Here is an 18,409-nt window from a genome sequence, read left to right on the forward strand (position 1 = left end):
GATTGGTAGATTTACATGCGTTTTTAGACCGGAAGTCTGTGAATCATAGGTAAAGTTAATTCCAGTTGAAAAGACCACGCCCGGCCACTCCAGCAGTCGAGTCACTAAGGCTGACAGAAGATAAGGGTAGGCCGCCTGACAGCCTGCCTGTCACTGGAAATATTCCAGGATTAAATTGGTTTACTTTAAGGCAAATCCGAAGGTGACTCTGTCTCCGCAAGGGATTTAAGCTACGTTTATGGGAGACTTGCCATGCAGACCCTATTTAGCTGTCGGTTTATTTTATATTTGTGGCTAAATAATACACCACAGAACTGCATTGAAATGGTACACGAAAGTGTCAGAATTTACCCAAAGAAAATTCCATTAGTTTTAAATATTTTGAAATACATTTTCCATGTGCCATATGAAGTAGATATTCCCAAGATTCGTCGCTGCTAAACAGCTGCCTTTTACAGGGGTATTTTGCAAACCACAAAACATTCGACTGTTGGTGGTTTTATTTCTACGACCGCAAAACTGCATTCCCTCATAAATTGTGTGCCCATAATTGTTTTCCCTTTTGCGTCAATTAATGTAACTACATTTCGCAAAATGTTATGGCAAAAAAAAACCCCATATTTAAAATGAAATTACTCACACACACACAAATGTAATGCGTATATTTCAACGTTATTCCGCTCACTCTTTGTGTCTGCTTTTGGCGTTGCTGCTGCTGTCACTCGTCTGTGCTGGGCCTTTGTCATCTTTTTGCCACAATTCAATTTTCGTATGACATTTGTTTTGGCAGCACCATGAAAAATGGTCAAATGTTTTTCTATAAAGGCCCTTAACGTTTCCTTAACGTTTTCTTTTCTTTTTCTTTTATGTTTGTGTTTCTGTTTGTGTTTGTGTTGTGAAAAATGCTGATTGAAATGTCACCCAAAAGCAAGGAAAAAGGCAGAAAAAACACCCAACAACCAAAAAAAACTAGGAAAACATTTTCTCTTTTATGCCTTCTGTTTGTTTTCTTTATTTTATTTTATATTTTTTGTGTGTTGTGTTTCGGCTTGTTTTTTTGGGGGTTTTTGCGAGTGATTTGATTTTGGCTTTCGGCCATTGTCCGGCCTTGTTCTTCGTAAATGTTTCGCACTTTAATCAGAAAGGGAAAAGAAGGGCCGGGCTAATCTGGTAAGCGTTCGGTGCCCGCGGGGACAGACCGTGTGTCTGTTCTTGTTTCCGGGAAGGTCAAGACAAAGAGCCCAGCACTTAACGTAGAGAGAGTGTTGCTTATTCTCACACATAAAGCCCTAAGAGCCAGGGTTCTTTTTGGGGCAGGGCAGTAACTGTCACAACTGACCGCTTGAATGCAACTTAATTGGGATTTTGTTCGTAATTGAAACTGAAAACAGAACCTCACACAATGTCTGGCCATCAGCTGCAGAGACTCTCCAATTATAATTTAATTAAATTTGAAGCACTTTGCATGCAACTATTTGTTGCACACTGGCACTGGTGGCACTAACCCAGCACTCACCCAGCATCGTCTGGCATCTCAAACCTCTAGGATTTCTGTGCGGTTCCATGCCAGACACGTTTTCTCGTTTTTGCATATGTGCAATGCCGTCACTTGATACGGCTCTGTGTTTTTGTTTCTGTTTCTGTTTGTGTGTGTGTGTGTGTGTGTGTGTGTGTGTGGCTCTGCCTCAAATGTGAAACAATATGCCACAACAATGAAGCGACTCGTGCAGCAACTCGTGCAACGAGGCGTATGAGTGTTGACTGCCGTACGAGATAGTAGGATTTCGAGCAAGGATCCAAGCCAGTGTTTTGTACGCTTGGATTATTATGATATTCCACGCACAGCCCCTGCAACAAATCACGACAAATGACAACAACTTGTAACAGAAAATGCTTTCAAGTTGCTGCTGCATAACTAAATATTGTACTTAAATATTCAAGACAAAATGCGAACCAAGTAAAGTCCCCAGTGACCGTACCTGCCCATGAACTTGTCTTTTGTTCAATGGAGATACACCTTCTGCACAGTAGGCGTCACCTGTGTGTGCCCTTTGTGCCCTCAAATAGACAAACATTTTGGGGCGTCACACACATCACATATTTGGCTACACATTCGTAAGCATTCCATACAAAAATCTAGCAAATGTGTGCCATGCCTGCCATTGTCTTATTGTTTTCTGACGTTTTCTTGTTGATTTTCCCTCAATTGTTTGCACATTCATATGCTGCACACACACATGCATGGCATGGGTGAGTCCCTTATGGATTGTTGTCTTTTCCTGGCCATTGTTTGAGCTTGCTACCCATTTTTGTTGGCTCTTGTTTATTTATTTACCCAATTCGAGGCAAACTGAAACCCGTTCTGCTGCTGCTGTTATTTCCACTCTTCATAATGTGTTTATTTGTAGTGTTTGCATTATACATTTTTGCTCTCAAAGTAAGACATAAAGCTGTTAGTTTATCGGCAGACTTCCTTTGAGTTAAATTTGTGTAAAATTAATGGAAAACGAAACTGAAAGCGAAGGCTTAGGGTTTACTAGCAGCTCTAAGAGCTGTGAAATATGAGCCAAATATAAACAGAATTGTAAATTGTTCCTTTACTTATTGATAACCTAAGCTCTTCGGCTCAGATTTAATCTTCAAACACATGTTTAGGGCAGCAAAATGGACATAAAAGCTTTAAATTTAAAACCAAGGAAAGTATCAAATACCCTGGAATATCTCTGGTATTCTTCACTGCTTTCTTGCTTTCTTCACTGGCCTGCCCAGAGCCCCACCCGCACTTAACTTCTGGTATTGCATGCAACTTTCAGGTTTATTTTGTTGCTGCTGCCGCTGCTGCTGCTACTCTTGTTGTTCTGTTCAGACTTCACACCTATTTATCGCACTCGGCACTCAGTATACACACACACACACAGTCACACCACTGGGAGAAGGCACGGCAATGGCCTCGTGTGGCTTATGAATAATACTGAGAGCAGGGAACAGCACGAACACTTGACATTCGCAATCAGTCAGCACGCCACTAAAGACATGCTCTTGGTCACAGTATTAATTGGAGCCCTCCTGCTGGTGCCAGTCTATCCGGAAACGTAATATAAAATACCTACTGATGTTTCAAGATAAATGAATATTAAATCTGCTTACAGCCACCGCTTGGGCTATAATCCGAACTATGATGTGTGGTATTTCGTGCCGCCAACACCAATTGAAAATCTAAAACCAGCCGTGATGCATGCCTATTTTCAACACAGTAAGAAGGGCGGCATTTGCTTTAAGGATCATGTTTATATCTTTTGCAAAACTGGTCTAAAAATCGAGTAAAACAAATATTGAATCCAGCTTTTAAGTGGTAAATTCATGTCAATAATTCATTTTACACACAACATTAACCAGAAAAGTGTCGAGCGTGTGTGCTTGTTTTTTTTTATACCGTGTCAAATGATCAGCAAAGCTAAATGATGTCATTTGAGAGCTGCAAAATCAAAGCAAATAAATCTCATCTGTATAAGTGAAAATATGTGCAAAAAAACGTAAAAGATAAAATCAGTGATTTCCATTTGTTAAATATGTATTGTTTGAGTGATTTTAAATGGTTCGCAATGTTGAAAAAAAGCTCGTATGCCTGTGTATATTTCGGTTATATGCTGTAGAGAATGTTGAAGAACATCTTAAGGCGTAATTTATTAAGCTTTTACCCTGACGCTATCTATGTACACAGTTTGTTGTTTATGTCGCCACCAAAATGTATTTACCTGAAAGAATCGAAAGAAAGAGAGAGAGAGAGAGAAAGTTAATTAGCATGATTTATCTTTAGAAAATGACAAACACAGCACATGTCAGATGTTTACCCAACATCTTATCATTAGGTAATATAAAACCAAGATAAAAGCACAATTGTATGTGGGAATATCTGTGTTGACGTGTGCCCCCCACATGTGATTCATTAAGCAAAAAACGTAGGTGCGGGCTGTCAAAAAGTGCTCAGGATGGACCGATTTGAGGCGATGATATTCTGAGAAAGCGAAAGCAGTTTAAATATTGTCTAAACTTATCAAAATATAACTCTGGCAGCTGGCAAACTGCACATTCTATGAGTAAAATCAGAGAAAAAGCTACTTTGATGACAGCAAAATCTGATTTAGCAAAATCCACTTTCAGTTGCAATTTTCATTCTGAAAATTTCATTCTTTGATGCACATTTTGCTCACATTTTCCAAACCATTCTTGGCCATCTCAATTTGTTACCATTTCAATGCTTTCTCTGGCGGACTTGTTAAAGCATTCTGAAACGGGTCAAAATTAAAGTTGCAGTAGCAAGCTGAAATTATTATTATGTTTACTTTGGCCAATCCAATGCTTGGACACTGAGGAAACCTCAATGAAGGGACGGTCCGCCGAGCACAGAGGGGGGAGCAAAAAGGAAAAGACATCAACAGAGAGGCAGAAGCAGACATTTTATTGCATTGCCGAGGGCCACAGAGACTGAGACCGAGAGATAGATAGACGTTCCGACAAACGGACAGTCATTCAGCATATATTTGCCTGCCGCTCTGCTGCTCACTGGCACAGTTTTCCCTGGTATGCATTTATTGTTTTTCCTTTTCACTCTCTTCTCTTTTTTTTTGGTTTTTATTTAGTGTGTTTTATTTGTTGTTGGTGTTGCATCACGCAAAGGAAATGAAATATGAAATAATTTACGAGTCAAGACGCTTGCCAGAGAGAGAGAGAGAGAGAGAGAGAGAGAGAGAGAGAGCAGAGGGGTGTGCAGTCAAATTTATGATAAATAACCATGCCACACAAAATGTACATGCATACATACAGGAACACCAGTAGATACAAATATATTTATGTATCTTTCAGGAAGTCAGTGCTGACAGCGATTTTGATTGCTCTTCCGACTGCTTGCCTGCCGCCGTCACCCACAACTCCTCGCTCTTTCGCTGTCATTGTTATGTTTGCTCGACTGCGTAAAACTTTCTCTACTTTCTTACCCACTGAAATCTGCAACATGCCCCAGAAGGCAGAAATGAAGTGCGTGGAAAATGAGACCATTGTTGTTGCCGCACTTGTTCTATGCCATGCCATGGCACAGAGCACACAGAAAGCAAGTCAAAAAGCGTAGACAAGTTTCCGACAATGCCCCGAAAATCCTCTAGCAGTTGCAGTTGCACTTTCAGCTCTCCAACAAAACAAAACTCCCAAGCTGAACTCTCGGCAAAGGATCCCAAGATATTCTGAGACTTGAGCATTCTGCTGTTGGGCTCTTCTGTTTTGTTGGCTTGTTCTGCTGCTGCACGCAGCGCACAAGCGTCAGTTAATACTAAGCTTGGATTTCAGGGAATGCCCGAAAGTATGCAACACTTTCTGACAGCACCCAACAAGTATACGCAGTGTGTAGCGAACACCCACAGATTTGTGCGCATATTAATGCAGTTTATTGCATTCACTTGATAATCGATGGGAGGTCGGTCTGTTTGCAGTTAAAGATAAACCAGATATTAAAGCTATGTAAAGAGCCAGCAAATGCGGCAGCAAAAGTGTTGAATTTCCGTAACTGGCATTCCTTTCCTGCATTCCGCATTTACTTCACTGCGTTGCCAACGTTGCCTGCAAGTTTTAATAATAAATATAACTTTTAAAGACCAAAACTTGGACTAAACTTCCACTCTAATTGGCATCAATTATTCGGCCTGTCACATCATATCACTACCGGTCCGGTCAAATCCCCTCTGGGCACTTCTTTAAAAACTTCCATTAAAAAGTGAATTCAAATTTTGGGGAGTGGAAATATAAACCAAAAATGTTCTTCATCAAAGTTGTCGCTAAAGTTTTTTATGCGGTGACATTCCATTGAAAAGCAGCAGTGAAAAATATATGGAAAAAAAAAATAAAACTTATTTCCAAACTAATCAAATTGCCATTCTGGCGGTGGGGTCAAAAGTTTTTGGGGTTTGGCTTTTTTGGCAGGCGAAAATCTGGCCAAAACTAACTGCCAACTAAATGTCTGCAAATCAAAGCATTTTTTATCTCTGGCAAATCGAATATCTCCACAGGCGGTAGGGGAATGTGCAGGGTGCATTTGCCATATAAATTTAATATTGAAACAAATTACTAAAATAATCGACAAAGCCAGTTTTAGTTGGTTCTTGAGAGCGGTTTTTAAATTGCAAATTTTCAACAGCAGCAGTGGAAAAATATTGTTGGTGTTCAATGGTTTTTGTTGCAATACTTTCAGCATATTAAAATTGTCCGTTTAAATGCAATTTCACTTGCAATCAATTTTAGCCCGAGATGGGATGGGATTTTTGCATTCCCCTTTGCCATTCCTGCCACTTGATAAGGCGGCGCTTCATTTGCCTAAGCGCCTGCTGGCCAGAGTACTTTTTCTCTCGCCCGAGATTGTATTTGTTATCGGCTTTGGTTTAAGTGCATGAGAAATGGATGAAGATGCATGCTGATGTGGATGCTGATGCTGGCTGCTGGTGGAAGTGCAGTATTTCATGTCCATTTTATGTTTAGACAACTTGCCTCATAAATATTTATGAATATTATGATGCAAAAATGCTGCTGCTGCATAATCAAAACGCTGTGGGGCATGGCAAAAGAAAGGCAACCGAAAACAACAAAAGGAGCGAAACCCCAACGAACCCAACGCGCAGTGCAATCAAATCAGCCATGATGGGGTGGCAAAAACACCACCGCCCGAGGGTCGAACAGTAGCAGGCAACCCTCTCCCCCTTTCATTCGCATCAACAGCATCCGCATTCGCATTCGCATCTGGAGTGTGAAAATTATACACCGTTGACAACGAGAGGCAGCATCCTGGCAGCCAGCAGCATCCACTGAAGTCGCATTAACTCCAGTGGATGTCATAAAAGATTCCATGTCTCGCATTTCCTTCTTACCTCAATAGCGGCTGTCAGGAATGAGTGAAGGGCAAGAAGAGTGAGAATACTTTGCTGACTGGATTGCAATTGAGGCAGGCTCTCCCTACCCCCCAGGAAAGCGCACAGCTGGTCAACATCCAATCTCACAAAATATGCAAAACGATACAGAAATTATGAGTGCGCAAGGGCGGGCTCTTGGCAAATTGGTTTTCCCTCGAAATTGATATGCACAGGTTTGACTTTAGCAATCAAGATGGTATATCGAAAAGGTGTTTCAATTTAGTTATAATTAAATAAATGGAAGTCTGATCTTAGTCTTAGATCTTAAGTTTCTACCACTTCCATTGCTCTTCAGGCTTCCATTTCTCTCTTCAACTCTACTCTTAAACCTCCAAAGAAAAGAACACCAACATTCACAGGCAATAAAAGTCTATCCATCCTTTTCTGTACTTGAAAGAACTTCTGATTTTATGAGTCTATATCTACAGATATTCTCCTCTACCTCAACTCATACTCATCATAAATTGGATCCAAATCTAATTGCAGAATCTATCTAGGTTTCAATACCATCAATATTTATTAAAATTCCATCGTTTCGCCTACCCTTCTTTGCTTTCAATTTTCAGCCATAAGCTTGCGCCCATAAATAGCCACAAAATGTTGGACAATTCTCTGGACGATGTCCCTGGTGTTGTGTGTGTGTGTGTGTGTGCGTGTGCGTGTGTTGTACAACGAAAGATGGTCCACTCGGATACGTATTCCATTAACCAGGAAGCGACTTTTGTTTTCTCGCTGGCAGTGTGGCTGTCGCCGTCGCTTGTCCACATTGAGCTGTTGCCCAGTGCCTGGGGGTGGTCGGGCTTCTTGTTCCCCCAGCTACTGGCTGCTGCTCCCCTCAATTCCCGCTGCTGCTGGTACTTGGACGCTGCTGGTAGTTGTTCCCCCAGCTCCTGTTGCTGGCTCCTGTTGTTCTCCTGTCTCCGGCCTGGCGGTTGCCATTCGTTTTGTGTACGGAAATTTACGATTCACACGTATGCCAAATGCAATGGCAACTGCAAATGGGAATTGGGTACCAAAGATTGGGCGAACCATGCGGCTTGGGGACTCATTGCTGCCGTTGCCCCTGCTGCCGCTGCTGCTGTTGGGCGATAATGGTTTCCATGCTGTTGCTGTGACAATAACAATTGGTGGCGGTGGAGGTATTGTAAAAAGATGCCGCCGCATATGGTACTATATGCGGTGGCATAACAATGGCAAATATGGCATGGAATGCAGCCCAGAAAAGTGAGTGAGTGGGCAGCCACAAGTACTTATATGCAACACGCTGAGAGGCTGAACAATTATTGCCAAGGCTGACACACAACAATGAGGCAGAGGGATGGCATTGAAATTCAATTTCATTGTCGTTGCAAGCGAGAGCAACACCCCAACACCCCAACGCTCCTTCCCCCCATCAGTCTGGTCCTTCTACTTTTCTGTTGTCGTCCTTTCGCATCTCTCTCCTCTCTCTGTCTGTGTGTGGAGAGGGTTCTCACTTCTGTTTACACAATCAGCAGCAGTGTTTGCATGGCCAATGCGTTTCTCTTGTATTCTTACTGAATGGTGAATGGTAAATGGTGAATGGTGGAAAATCAAGAGGCAGAGCAAAAGGATCTGAGGAGAAGGAGCCAAAGCTGGATTTGAAGCAGCAGTAGGAGACTACAGCATGCGGAGTACTGAGACTGGCTGAGAAGTACTGCAGACTGAATCTGGATCTAGTGCTGGAGTAGACACTGGAGAAGGATCTGTAGCTGTGGCATGAGTAATAGCAGCACCAGCAGCTGAAGCAGCAAAAGGATTCGGATTGGAATGCTACAGCAGCAGATTTTTGATTTATTGAAACGCACGATGCGGGACGCAGGATGCTCGATGCAGGATTTCGAATGGGAATTCGGAATTTTGTTTGCTAGTGTGGAAGTCGCAGTCTCTGGACTCTTCACTCTTTATATGAGTTGCTATTGTTGCATGCAAATGTCTTCTACCCCTTGATGAATGAGCAAAAAAAGGGGTATGCCTTTTATACGTTTATGACTCAGTGGTTCAGCTGAATGTAGTACAGAGTTTATTCTGCACGAATAAATGAACTTTTCCCATATTTTTGTACGATGGAAGCAAACAAATATTTGCATTTTCTGGCTGAAAAGCAATTAACTGACAGGCAACAAAGTAAAACCTCTTTAAAATGCTATTTTGGCAGTAAATTAAAGATAAATGATGCACTTGGCTAAAGCCAGGAATCACTCCATTGTTGGCCTGTAGAATATTAGCCCATTCATTTACCTGAAATTTGTCTGGCTGGCAAAAAACAATAGGCCTAAAGCCACATTGATGCACTCGGCTAAAGCCTCAGTAAATGTCAGGCCTCCCAGTCAGGAATGGAACAAGGTGGCTTTGATTTTCATTGCCTTGGACTTGGACTTTCATTTCATTTCCCCAATTCACATGCATGGGGTGTCATTAACAAACGGAGAGAGCTCGTCTCTTTACACATTTAGGTACACAAATGGCCAACAAAAACGAGGCAAAAAGACCCAGGAAACGAGTCAAGAAATCTGTAAAAGACAGAGAGAGAGGTAGAGAAGGAAAATATGTAAATTTATGCTAGCTTTTGTCTATTTTCCTGGTATATATTTAGTTTTGCTTTTACTTCGATGGGTTTGGTTCCTTGGATTTTTTGGTGCTTTGATCCACCTGCTAGGATCCAGTGGCTGTTGTTTTGATGCTTCGTTTGCTGATGCGTATCATGATTGTGGCACTTGTGGGCCAGCAGCAGGAGTGGCAGCTGATGGACCGCAGAATCAATATGCATTTGAATATGTGTGGTGTTTTTTCTTCTTCCAGCAGTGGAACCACTGACAGTGGACAGACATTCAGACAGTCGCAACTTTTCATGTACGTGTCCTCACGTTTCTTTCTCTTTTTTTCTGTTTCTGTCATTTATTTTTACCCTAACGCACTCAGAGAAGCAGAGAATATCACATTTGGGAGCAATTGCTAAAGAGGAATGTAAGGGATATACATATAGATGACCTTTCTAGAAAAGGGCAGAGTATTTGAGGGTACTCCTGGTATTCGATACGTTTCCAAATTGTTTGTTCTTGAAGGTGATAATCGAGACCTAGCATTTGAAGTATTATAAATTATAATTTCTAACATCAACTTTTGTCGAGATTGCCTACATTCTAGTTACATTTTTGGTGGCTTTGCCTTGCTCATTAATATTGAAATATTTAAAATACATTTTGGCTATATTTTGTAAGCCAAAGTACACCATTTTCCATTGATCTGTAAGGACATTCAATCTTCGTTGCTATCTTTTTACCACACACACACGCACGCATCAGGCTGCTGGGATGGCCATCCAACATTTGCATAAGAAGTGACTGATGGCAGTCCGAAGGGAGACACGGGCAGGCGCAGGTGAAAGGTGAAAGGTGAAAGAATACGAGTGTATACATATATCAAGAGGCAAACTTAATTATCTATATGTATATGTGCTGCTGGGTGAAAAGTACAGCAGCCCACGGACACACTGGGAGAGAGAGAGAGAAAAGGAAATCCCCGTGCAGCATCAGCAAGTCCCAAATCCAATAAATAAAAGCAAATGAGAAAAATGCTTGCCACGTTGCCGTGGACTCTATGCCATAAGTGTGTGTGTGTGTGTGTGTGTGTGTGTGTGTATGTGCGTGAGCCAATGAAAAGTCATCAGAATAATAAGTTAGGGGAATCCAAAACAAATATAGCAAATAAGAGCAAATTGCGTGGGGAGTTTTCGTCTAATGAAAATTATTCTAGCAAGTCAACAACTCAAGGAATTGAAACTTTCTGCTGCAAACTTTATAATAAAAATCTTTTTTAATTGAAAATCGTTGCATGTTGCATAACTCATTGGGTGCCCAAATGTGCATGCCCCAAGTACCCACAAAAGCCGCATGTAAGTTTTATCAACGTTTTGGTGCCTGCCTGGCATTGCATGCAACTTTCAGGTTTGTTATTTTGTTGTTTCGCAGTTCAGACTTTACACTTTACACTCACTAATCGGCGGGGCTGAGGGGCACAGAGGCGGGGGTGGTGGCAGGCTGGACAAGGCCAGGGCCTCTTGTGGCTGTTGTGAATAAATAAAAAGCGAAACAAGAGCACGATAAAAAAGTCTCATTCGCAATCAGTCAGCTCGACAGTAATGCCATGAACCCGGCCATAATATTAATTGCTAGTTTGGTGCTCCTGCTGCTGGCGCCTGTCGTCCCTGCGGAAAGGTAATTTACATTTTCCGCTAAATACAATTATTTTTTAAGTATTTATTTATTTAAATTTTAGCACTGCTCGTGCGCTCAGATTGTGCCATAATTCCACCGATGGCATTTGGTTTTTCTTGCCCCAGGGAAGACCTGGGTACAGGCTGCCTATTTTGTTTCGCGCAATTCCGGCGGAGTGTGCCATGCCAATAATATTTGGTTCTACTGTAAGTGCGGTGATCTGATAAGGGAATATGAATGAAGAAGTAACATTTTAAGTGTGGAAACATATAGTAATACCAACAAAATACAATGCATAACATTGTGTGGCTAGTTGCTATGCATTTTGTCAATCTTTTTTGGGTAAGCCAAGCGCTGGCACCTCTTGAGTGTAAGAAAATAATAAATATGCTATACTAGGTATATTTGGAACAACATTTAAAGTACTCAAGATAAAATACGCTACTTAAAATGTATTGAATTATACGTGACTAATTCTGTGTTGAGACAAATGGAAATGACAATGAAACAATATTACACAATTAAATTATATTTTGTAACAAATACAGATTCCCTAAAAACACAAATATTGCTGCCCTACAATCTACCACACATCCTTTTGTCATTCCATGCCACACAGACTTTAATAACATTAAAACTAATTAAAATGAGGAGCATCTTTGTGATGAATTGCTATTTGTGCGGTGGCTTGAAATGTGTACACCTAGCGAGGCATGCAAGCCCTCTGATGATTAATTAATGATAACAAATGCTGATTCAGGACACATGTACAAACATACAAATATTGCCCTCAAAGGCAATAGAGTTTGTAGATGAATCTTTCCCTTTGATGCTGTGTCGAAATTCATTAGGGGAAAGCAGCATTCAGCATTCACAGCGTCTTGTGTGGTAATTAAGAGAAAGTTCATTAGTGGCAAATGTGGAATGGAATTTATACAACTCTCATTGATTATGCAAACAATAAAAGGTAAATGCAGAATATTTCCATATGTGTGCAAATCATTGCAATGGCGCAAGGGGGCCCAAGACATCCTGTAATCCTGCCTAAAAGACATGTGTTTTATGCTTTACTTTGTGATGAGCCAAGGAGATTGCTTTCCCCGCGAAGTTTGCTACGCCAATTAGTTTGCCACCAAAGAAGATCTTCCATCCATCAGCAACAGGGGCCCAGACAATGGCCCCCAGGGGTGAGGCTGTGGAGGCGGTGGCGACTAAACGACGAGTCCGGAACTAAGAGATTTATATTAAAGTGAGAGTAACCCTTATCTAACAAATTGCTTTGGCACTAAGCGACGACCAAAACTAATTAAAATCCTAAACTTTTACCTGTGAGAGAAGCGACGACTATCGGAGCAAACTATTCTTATATAAAACGCCTGCTGCCTGCCATTTTGGTAACCATAAGAACCATACGACACACCCGTCAGACAGGCGGCGGCATGGAACAACTTTCCAACGAAGCGCTTTGGCGGCCTGGCCAATTTTCGAAGCCAAGCCAAGTTTTTTGCCCCATGCTAAAAAGTTTTCTCTTCACTCTCTATCTCGCTCCGCAATTATACCAAATACAAATACCAAACAGAAACAGAAAACTGAAAACGAAACCCAGAACCCAAACCAAAAACCAAAAACCAAAGCGAAACTATGTAAAGTTTTTAATCATGCCTGTGGCTCTGTTTCTCTGTGCTGTTCTGTGTTGGGGAAAATCAAAATCAAAGTCTGACAGCGAGAATAAAACTCGCGACAAGCCAATTAAAATGTACCACAAGGCGGCGGCGCGGCTTACGCGGCGTATGGGGTATATGCGTAACAACACGCCTTGCCACAAAAAACGATTTAGCCAGAGACCAGTTTCAGTTTATTAAAATTTCATTTACCACTGAAGTGGGAGTGTAGTGGCAAAGGCCGAGGGGCGTGGAAATTTGTTTTGGCCTCACCAAAAAGTTTGGTTCCTCGTATTTATAGCCCAAAGTACTTGAGAAGCGTCAGCGAACGGGTATGCTGGTGTTGTGAGCAGACATGTAACAGGCTGTGCTGTCAAGCTGAGGATTTATAGAAATATATTTTAGTTGATGTTATTTCTTACTGATTTATCTACTCCTTTTTGTTGTAGGTTTTGTTTAGCAGCTTTATTAGGGTATTCCATGGCATTAGCTTATTCCTGTATATTTTTAGCAGATTTTTGGAAAAGTATATTAGTTTTAGCGCGCTTTAAAATTTGTTTTTTGCTGTCTAGCCAACTGTTCAAAAATTGAGTTTACTTTTTTTCTCCGGGGTTTTCCAACTATTTGGTGTTGGCAAAGTTTTTTGTGGATACAAAAAAACTGAAGGAAGGTGCTTCACATTTTTCCCCGTTATGTACTCGAATCGAGGCTCTGGCAGAAAAAAGTTTGTGGTGCGCTTTTGAATATCAGCGCCTCGCCTGCGGTTGAATAAAGCCTCATGCTGCCTCTCTCCCGTTTCTCTTTCTCTTTCTCTTTCGCTCTGGTATGCTTAGAGAAGGTTTGTGGAGGGAAAACTATCCAAAAATCCAAAGTCTGTCAAATGCAGAGCAGCAGCGCCCCCGATCCGTGAAAGTTGTGAGAGCTGTAACAGCAATGCAAATTTTTCGAGTGAATGGAGGCAAAATTTTGCTTTTCCGCCTTTTGTTTGAAACTTGTTGAAGAGGAAAGAACAAAAAAATCTGAATTATTTTATATATATTGACTTGAATAGTTGAAGGATCTCTGAAGAAAATTAATAAATATTCTAATAAAATGAGCGCAAAGCAGTAAAACAGTAAAAGGGGGGGAAACTTTTAGCCCACTCCAAAAGGTAGACTCAAAATTTTGTGCAAAAAATGAAGAGGAAAATCTGAAAAAAATAAAAAGGGAAAGACTTTTTCTGCGTTCCTTTGTAATCCATTTCCATTAGTGTTTTGTTCTGTCAATGAAATTCCTTTTTGCTGCAGAGTTTTTCAATTTTCAAACATTCTTTGAGGCATAACTTATCAAGAAAATTGCAATTAAATTACGGTCCACATTGATTTTTGTTGTGTGTTTGTTGTGTGTGCTGTGCGGTTCCATTTTCTAGCCACAAAAAGCTGTCTCTTGCCCAGAATCTTGTGATGCGAATGCCTATCCACTGGCGTGTGGAGTGTAGTGTCTGTTTCGAACAGAAGACCAACAAAAAAGTAACAAAAGCAAGAGCTCATATCAAATAATGCACATTTCCGCTTCCGCTGCTGGCAATGCGAGACGTATCTAGGGAATTGACGCAGGACGAAGGATGCAGTGGCTTCTTCAAATATTGGCTCAGCGCCTTTTTGGCCTGGCCCCTGCCAAGTGTTTCAGAATCAACAACTTCAGTGTAAATTGCCTCGAGCCAACATCTTTTGAGTCTCAGCAGCAGCAGCAGCAGCTCCTCAACTTTCACATGACGCAGACATCTCTCTGTCAGTCTCTCTCTCTCTCTGGGAAATGCTCTGTGTGTGTCTTTGTGTGTGTGTGGGTGGCATTTCCTTCATCAAAACAAACAGTAGGATGAACATTAAGAAATCAACTTTAGACGCCAACGCGCGAATGCCGCGTCTTTTGTTATGGCTTACAATATTGTAGGAACTGTGTGTGTTTTTCCATACTTTGTTTGCTGTTTTAGTCGTTGTCCCCTTTCCCAAAACAAACCCACTCCGTAGATAAAGGGGAGGCGGAAAATCTACAACATAAACATAAAGTTATTATATAAATATGAAGTTAGCAAAACAGGCGGGTGGAGGGAAAACGCGGAAGAAAACTTTTTCTGCTTCGAAGTAAGCTTTTGCTCCTTTTTGCTCCTTTTCGTTTCGGGTGTTATTTTCTTTTCGGTTTCTTTGGCTTTTTTTTTGGGCTGTCAGAGCATGATGCAGAGGCTTTTGAATTATGCGGCAGATTAAGTCCCAAGTGCATGCCGCCTGAAGTTTATTTACCCCTCCATCTACAGCCCCTCTACAGGCAAAAAACCAAAATCTTTCAGCTGGTAATCTGTGAAAATGATGAATGGGAGCCCCGTACAAAATGCCTGAATTGTGTTGAAGGGTTCATTAGGGTGCCAGATAGGATAACGACAGAGATGCTGAGGATGATGATGATGATGTGAGGTGAGAGGTGAGCAAACGACAAGAAAAAATATAAGAAGCGGTGGGGCAAACATGTTACCAGAAAACAAAAGAAAGAATACATTTCGTAGGACATTTTTAGAATTTTGTACTAGCTTTAATATTCCTGAAAGTGGGAACATAAAACTCAATAGTTTAGCGCAGGAATATCTGCTATAAAACTGATAATAAAACTATAAATTTCGTTTGTCTGATATTTGTCGAAATGAAATATCTGCATGGCTTTTCTTTAAACCCCATTTTTGTTGGGGGTTTTCCCATCACAGTGCAAATAGATCCACAATTCATTTTTCATTTGAAACACGCGGCACGTGTCTGAAAAAAATATCTCATTCTTTTTGCCTTAACCACAACGCTACAAAGTATTCAATTTAAACAAACCAATTTGACAATGCAAAAGGGGATTCTAAAGGGGAGAAAATAAAAGCAAAGCAAACAGATACAAAATATATAGGTTCCGGCTACCATCCAGATGCATATGCGATTGCGGAGGCACTAAAAGAGTGCAGGAGGAGCGCAGGGCCAAGCAACGCAACCGCAGAGAATACAGAAACATAAAAACCAACAAAGAGGGGAGAACATTTTGGGAAAGTCGAAGCTGTAGATACTCTAGGATGTGTGTAAATATGTGCATGTCTGCTAGTGGTTTTTTCTTTTGATTCAAATTTTGTTTTCTATTAGCTATTTAGTCAAAGAATAAACAATTTTAGAGCTTCGTTTTAGTCATGATATCCTGTATAATAGAAGCCAGTATCTAGTCTATTTTGTTTGTCTTATATCTTCAAAAACTGCGAGATGGGAAGATGGAGTGAATATATCTACTCTGCTTCAAAAATGTACTTGTTGAAAATCATAATACCCATTCGGTACAGCAAAGGTGTCTGGCCAAATGCCGACAGTGCTAGACAAAAGCGTGGCATAGCTAAAGCCATTACTCATACGTCATGTGGCAACAGCAAAGGAGAGGAGTTCTCTCCCTCTCTCCACACCACTCCACTCTACTCCTCATTCCTGCTGTTCGCACTGAAATATACGCAAAAATACAAAATTCATAAAAAGGAAACTAAAGCGCTTGAGAGCGCTAAAACCAACAACTGTACAAGTACTGCTGCTATTTTCACGTATTGTATCCAGATATATCTGTGCTCTGCCTTACACATGTGTCTGTGTGCGGGGGATTGGCAAGTGGATCAGCGAGCGTGCGGCTGTCACACATCGCTCTCTCCTTCTCCCTCTCTGCTTATCGCTTTCTCTCTGCTCTCTGGAGGGATTTCTGGTTTTCGTGCTGGGATTTCCCTTACGGGTTTCTTCTTTTCGGGCTCTTTCATTTTCCTATGGCATTATTTCTATTCCCCAATTACACGTTGCCCGGAGAACTTCTTGATTTTTGCTCCTCTCTAAATCTACTTGGGGGAGAGTCCTCTCAGACACACTCTTCTCCTCTCCGCCTGCAAGTGCATTATTTAAGCTGGGTGTGGCGTGTGCCTGTTTGTGTGGGGTGCTGCTGTGCTTATATCTAACTTGCGTTTAACCACAAATTGAATTATCCAACAATTTACAACTGCGTGCTGTGCTCTCTCTCTCTCTCTCTCTGCTAAACGACCCAGAACCGCACGCTCCTCGGCGACTCGCCCGCCCTTTTTTGCCCATTTTTGTACACATCGTCATCTCTGCTCGGGTGCGCTGGGAATACAAAAATAAAACCATTGCAACAAAACCATTCAATACGAAAAGAGTAGAGTGGGGTTCACTCAAGGGTTAAAGATGCAGAAAATGTACAAAGTTTAGGTACCCTTTTAGTGATGGGTATTAAGATATAAATCATTTAATTTTGCCCATCAAGGAACTTTCAGAAGGTCCCATATATGTATAAGCCTCAAGAGTCAAATCTTTCGAGAATTCAAGGATTTATTCAAGATTAAATATAAAAATATTGCAAGAGTTGTGATTGAATTGACGGAAGATTCCTACTGCTAAAAACCACTGCTTACCAAATTAGAATAGGGATATTTTCTTGTCTATATTTAACCCATATATGCTCCTTAATCTTTCATGATACAACATACCTGCAAAGAAGAAACAGAACAAAAAAAAGCGGTTAATCACACGTAAATAAAATATTCATGGCTTAAATACGTGTATGACAGAAATGGACTAATTTTACATAGATTATTGCCATAAGAAACCCGCAAAGATGATCAATCAAAGCCCCGCACATATGTCACCTTTTAGCGCCCGACAAAAAATGGGGCAAAAAAAACCGCTTGAATGTCGTTTTAGGCATTTACAGCACGTATTGGTGGCCCCCTGACAACCGAAATCAGCAAAGTAAATAAATAAAATATTTATATGTGCAACGGCAGCAGGAGCAACTTCCAACGTACATACAACATCTAACATCTAACAGCCGGAACTGTGAAAGAACCTTTCCTAAATGATTCCTTCCTGGTTGTGTCAACCGTGGAGGAGTGGAGTCCAACCATCCATCTCCTCCGTCACGATTCCACCTAATTGCCAAGTATTCATCACACGTGCGTCCATGCGAGTGAACGTGACAGATGCCGGGCCGATTTATTCCACAGAGGCCGCCAAAGATTCCCAGGATTTTAATCAAAATGCTTGACGGGAAACAAGGAAAAACGTTATCTCGAATTCTCACATCGATTTGGGGCCACTTTTGTTAATGTTTTATGATGGGCTTAAGCAACATTTGGCGCAAGTTTTATTCTGTGCGCGCTTTAAACTTTTCTCACAGAAGAAGAAAAAAGAAAATGCTGCCGCTTATAATTCCTTGTCGCAATCGTAATGCGTTTTTCCTGTTCAATGTGCGAGAAAAGGGACAAAGAGTAAAGAGAAAAACGAACAGAATACGCCAGACAAGTGGAGTGGAAATATTTTTTTGGCCCCGGATTGCTTTTGCTTCCTGCCAGGAGACAGGAGGCAAAAGATTGCTTTAGATAACTTGGCTAAGGACGAGCTGGTGGGAGGCCAAACGTTGAATGATGGTATCCCAGCCTGGGATAACTATTCTTTTCCAGGGAAATGCATTTCAATATTTTAAAGGTAAGACTTCTACGAGTAATATATTCCAAAGC

General features: G+C 41.1%; 2 protein-coding genes and 1 long non-coding RNA gene across 4 annotated transcripts in view; 1 reads left to right on the forward strand and 2 right to left on the reverse strand.

The window, feature by feature from the left end:
* LOC117586205 (heparan-sulfate 6-O-sulfotransferase 2) overlaps nt 1–18,409 on the reverse strand; it is a 97,321-nt gene that overhangs the window by 20,310 nt on the left and 58,602 nt on the right. The gene's annotated exons all lie outside the window — the stretch shown is intronic.
* On the forward strand, nt 2,983–3,568 carry LOC117586213. The gene is made up of 2 exons (XM_034276152.1): nt 2,983–3,092; nt 3,150–3,568. The coding sequence occupies exons 1-2, from the start codon at nt 3,034–3,036 to the stop codon at nt 3,322–3,324; spliced, it is 234 nt and encodes a 77-aa protein (XP_034132043.1). The 5' UTR covers nt 2,983–3,033; the 3' UTR covers nt 3,325–3,568.
* Nucleotides 12,820–13,331, reverse strand: LOC117586216. Its single transcript, XR_004573983.1, has 2 exons — nt 13,269–13,331; nt 12,820–13,211 (listed from the first exon to the last, which is right to left on the reverse strand). It is a non-coding gene; the product is annotated as an uncharacterized LOC117586216 (long non-coding RNA).

This window comes from Drosophila guanche, unplaced genomic scaffold (genome assembly GCF_900245975.1).
Source record: "Drosophila guanche unplaced genomic scaffold, DGUA_6, whole genome shotgun sequence".
In the NCBI taxonomy this organism is placed as follows: Eukaryota; Metazoa; Arthropoda; class Insecta; order Diptera; family Drosophilidae; genus Drosophila; species Drosophila guanche.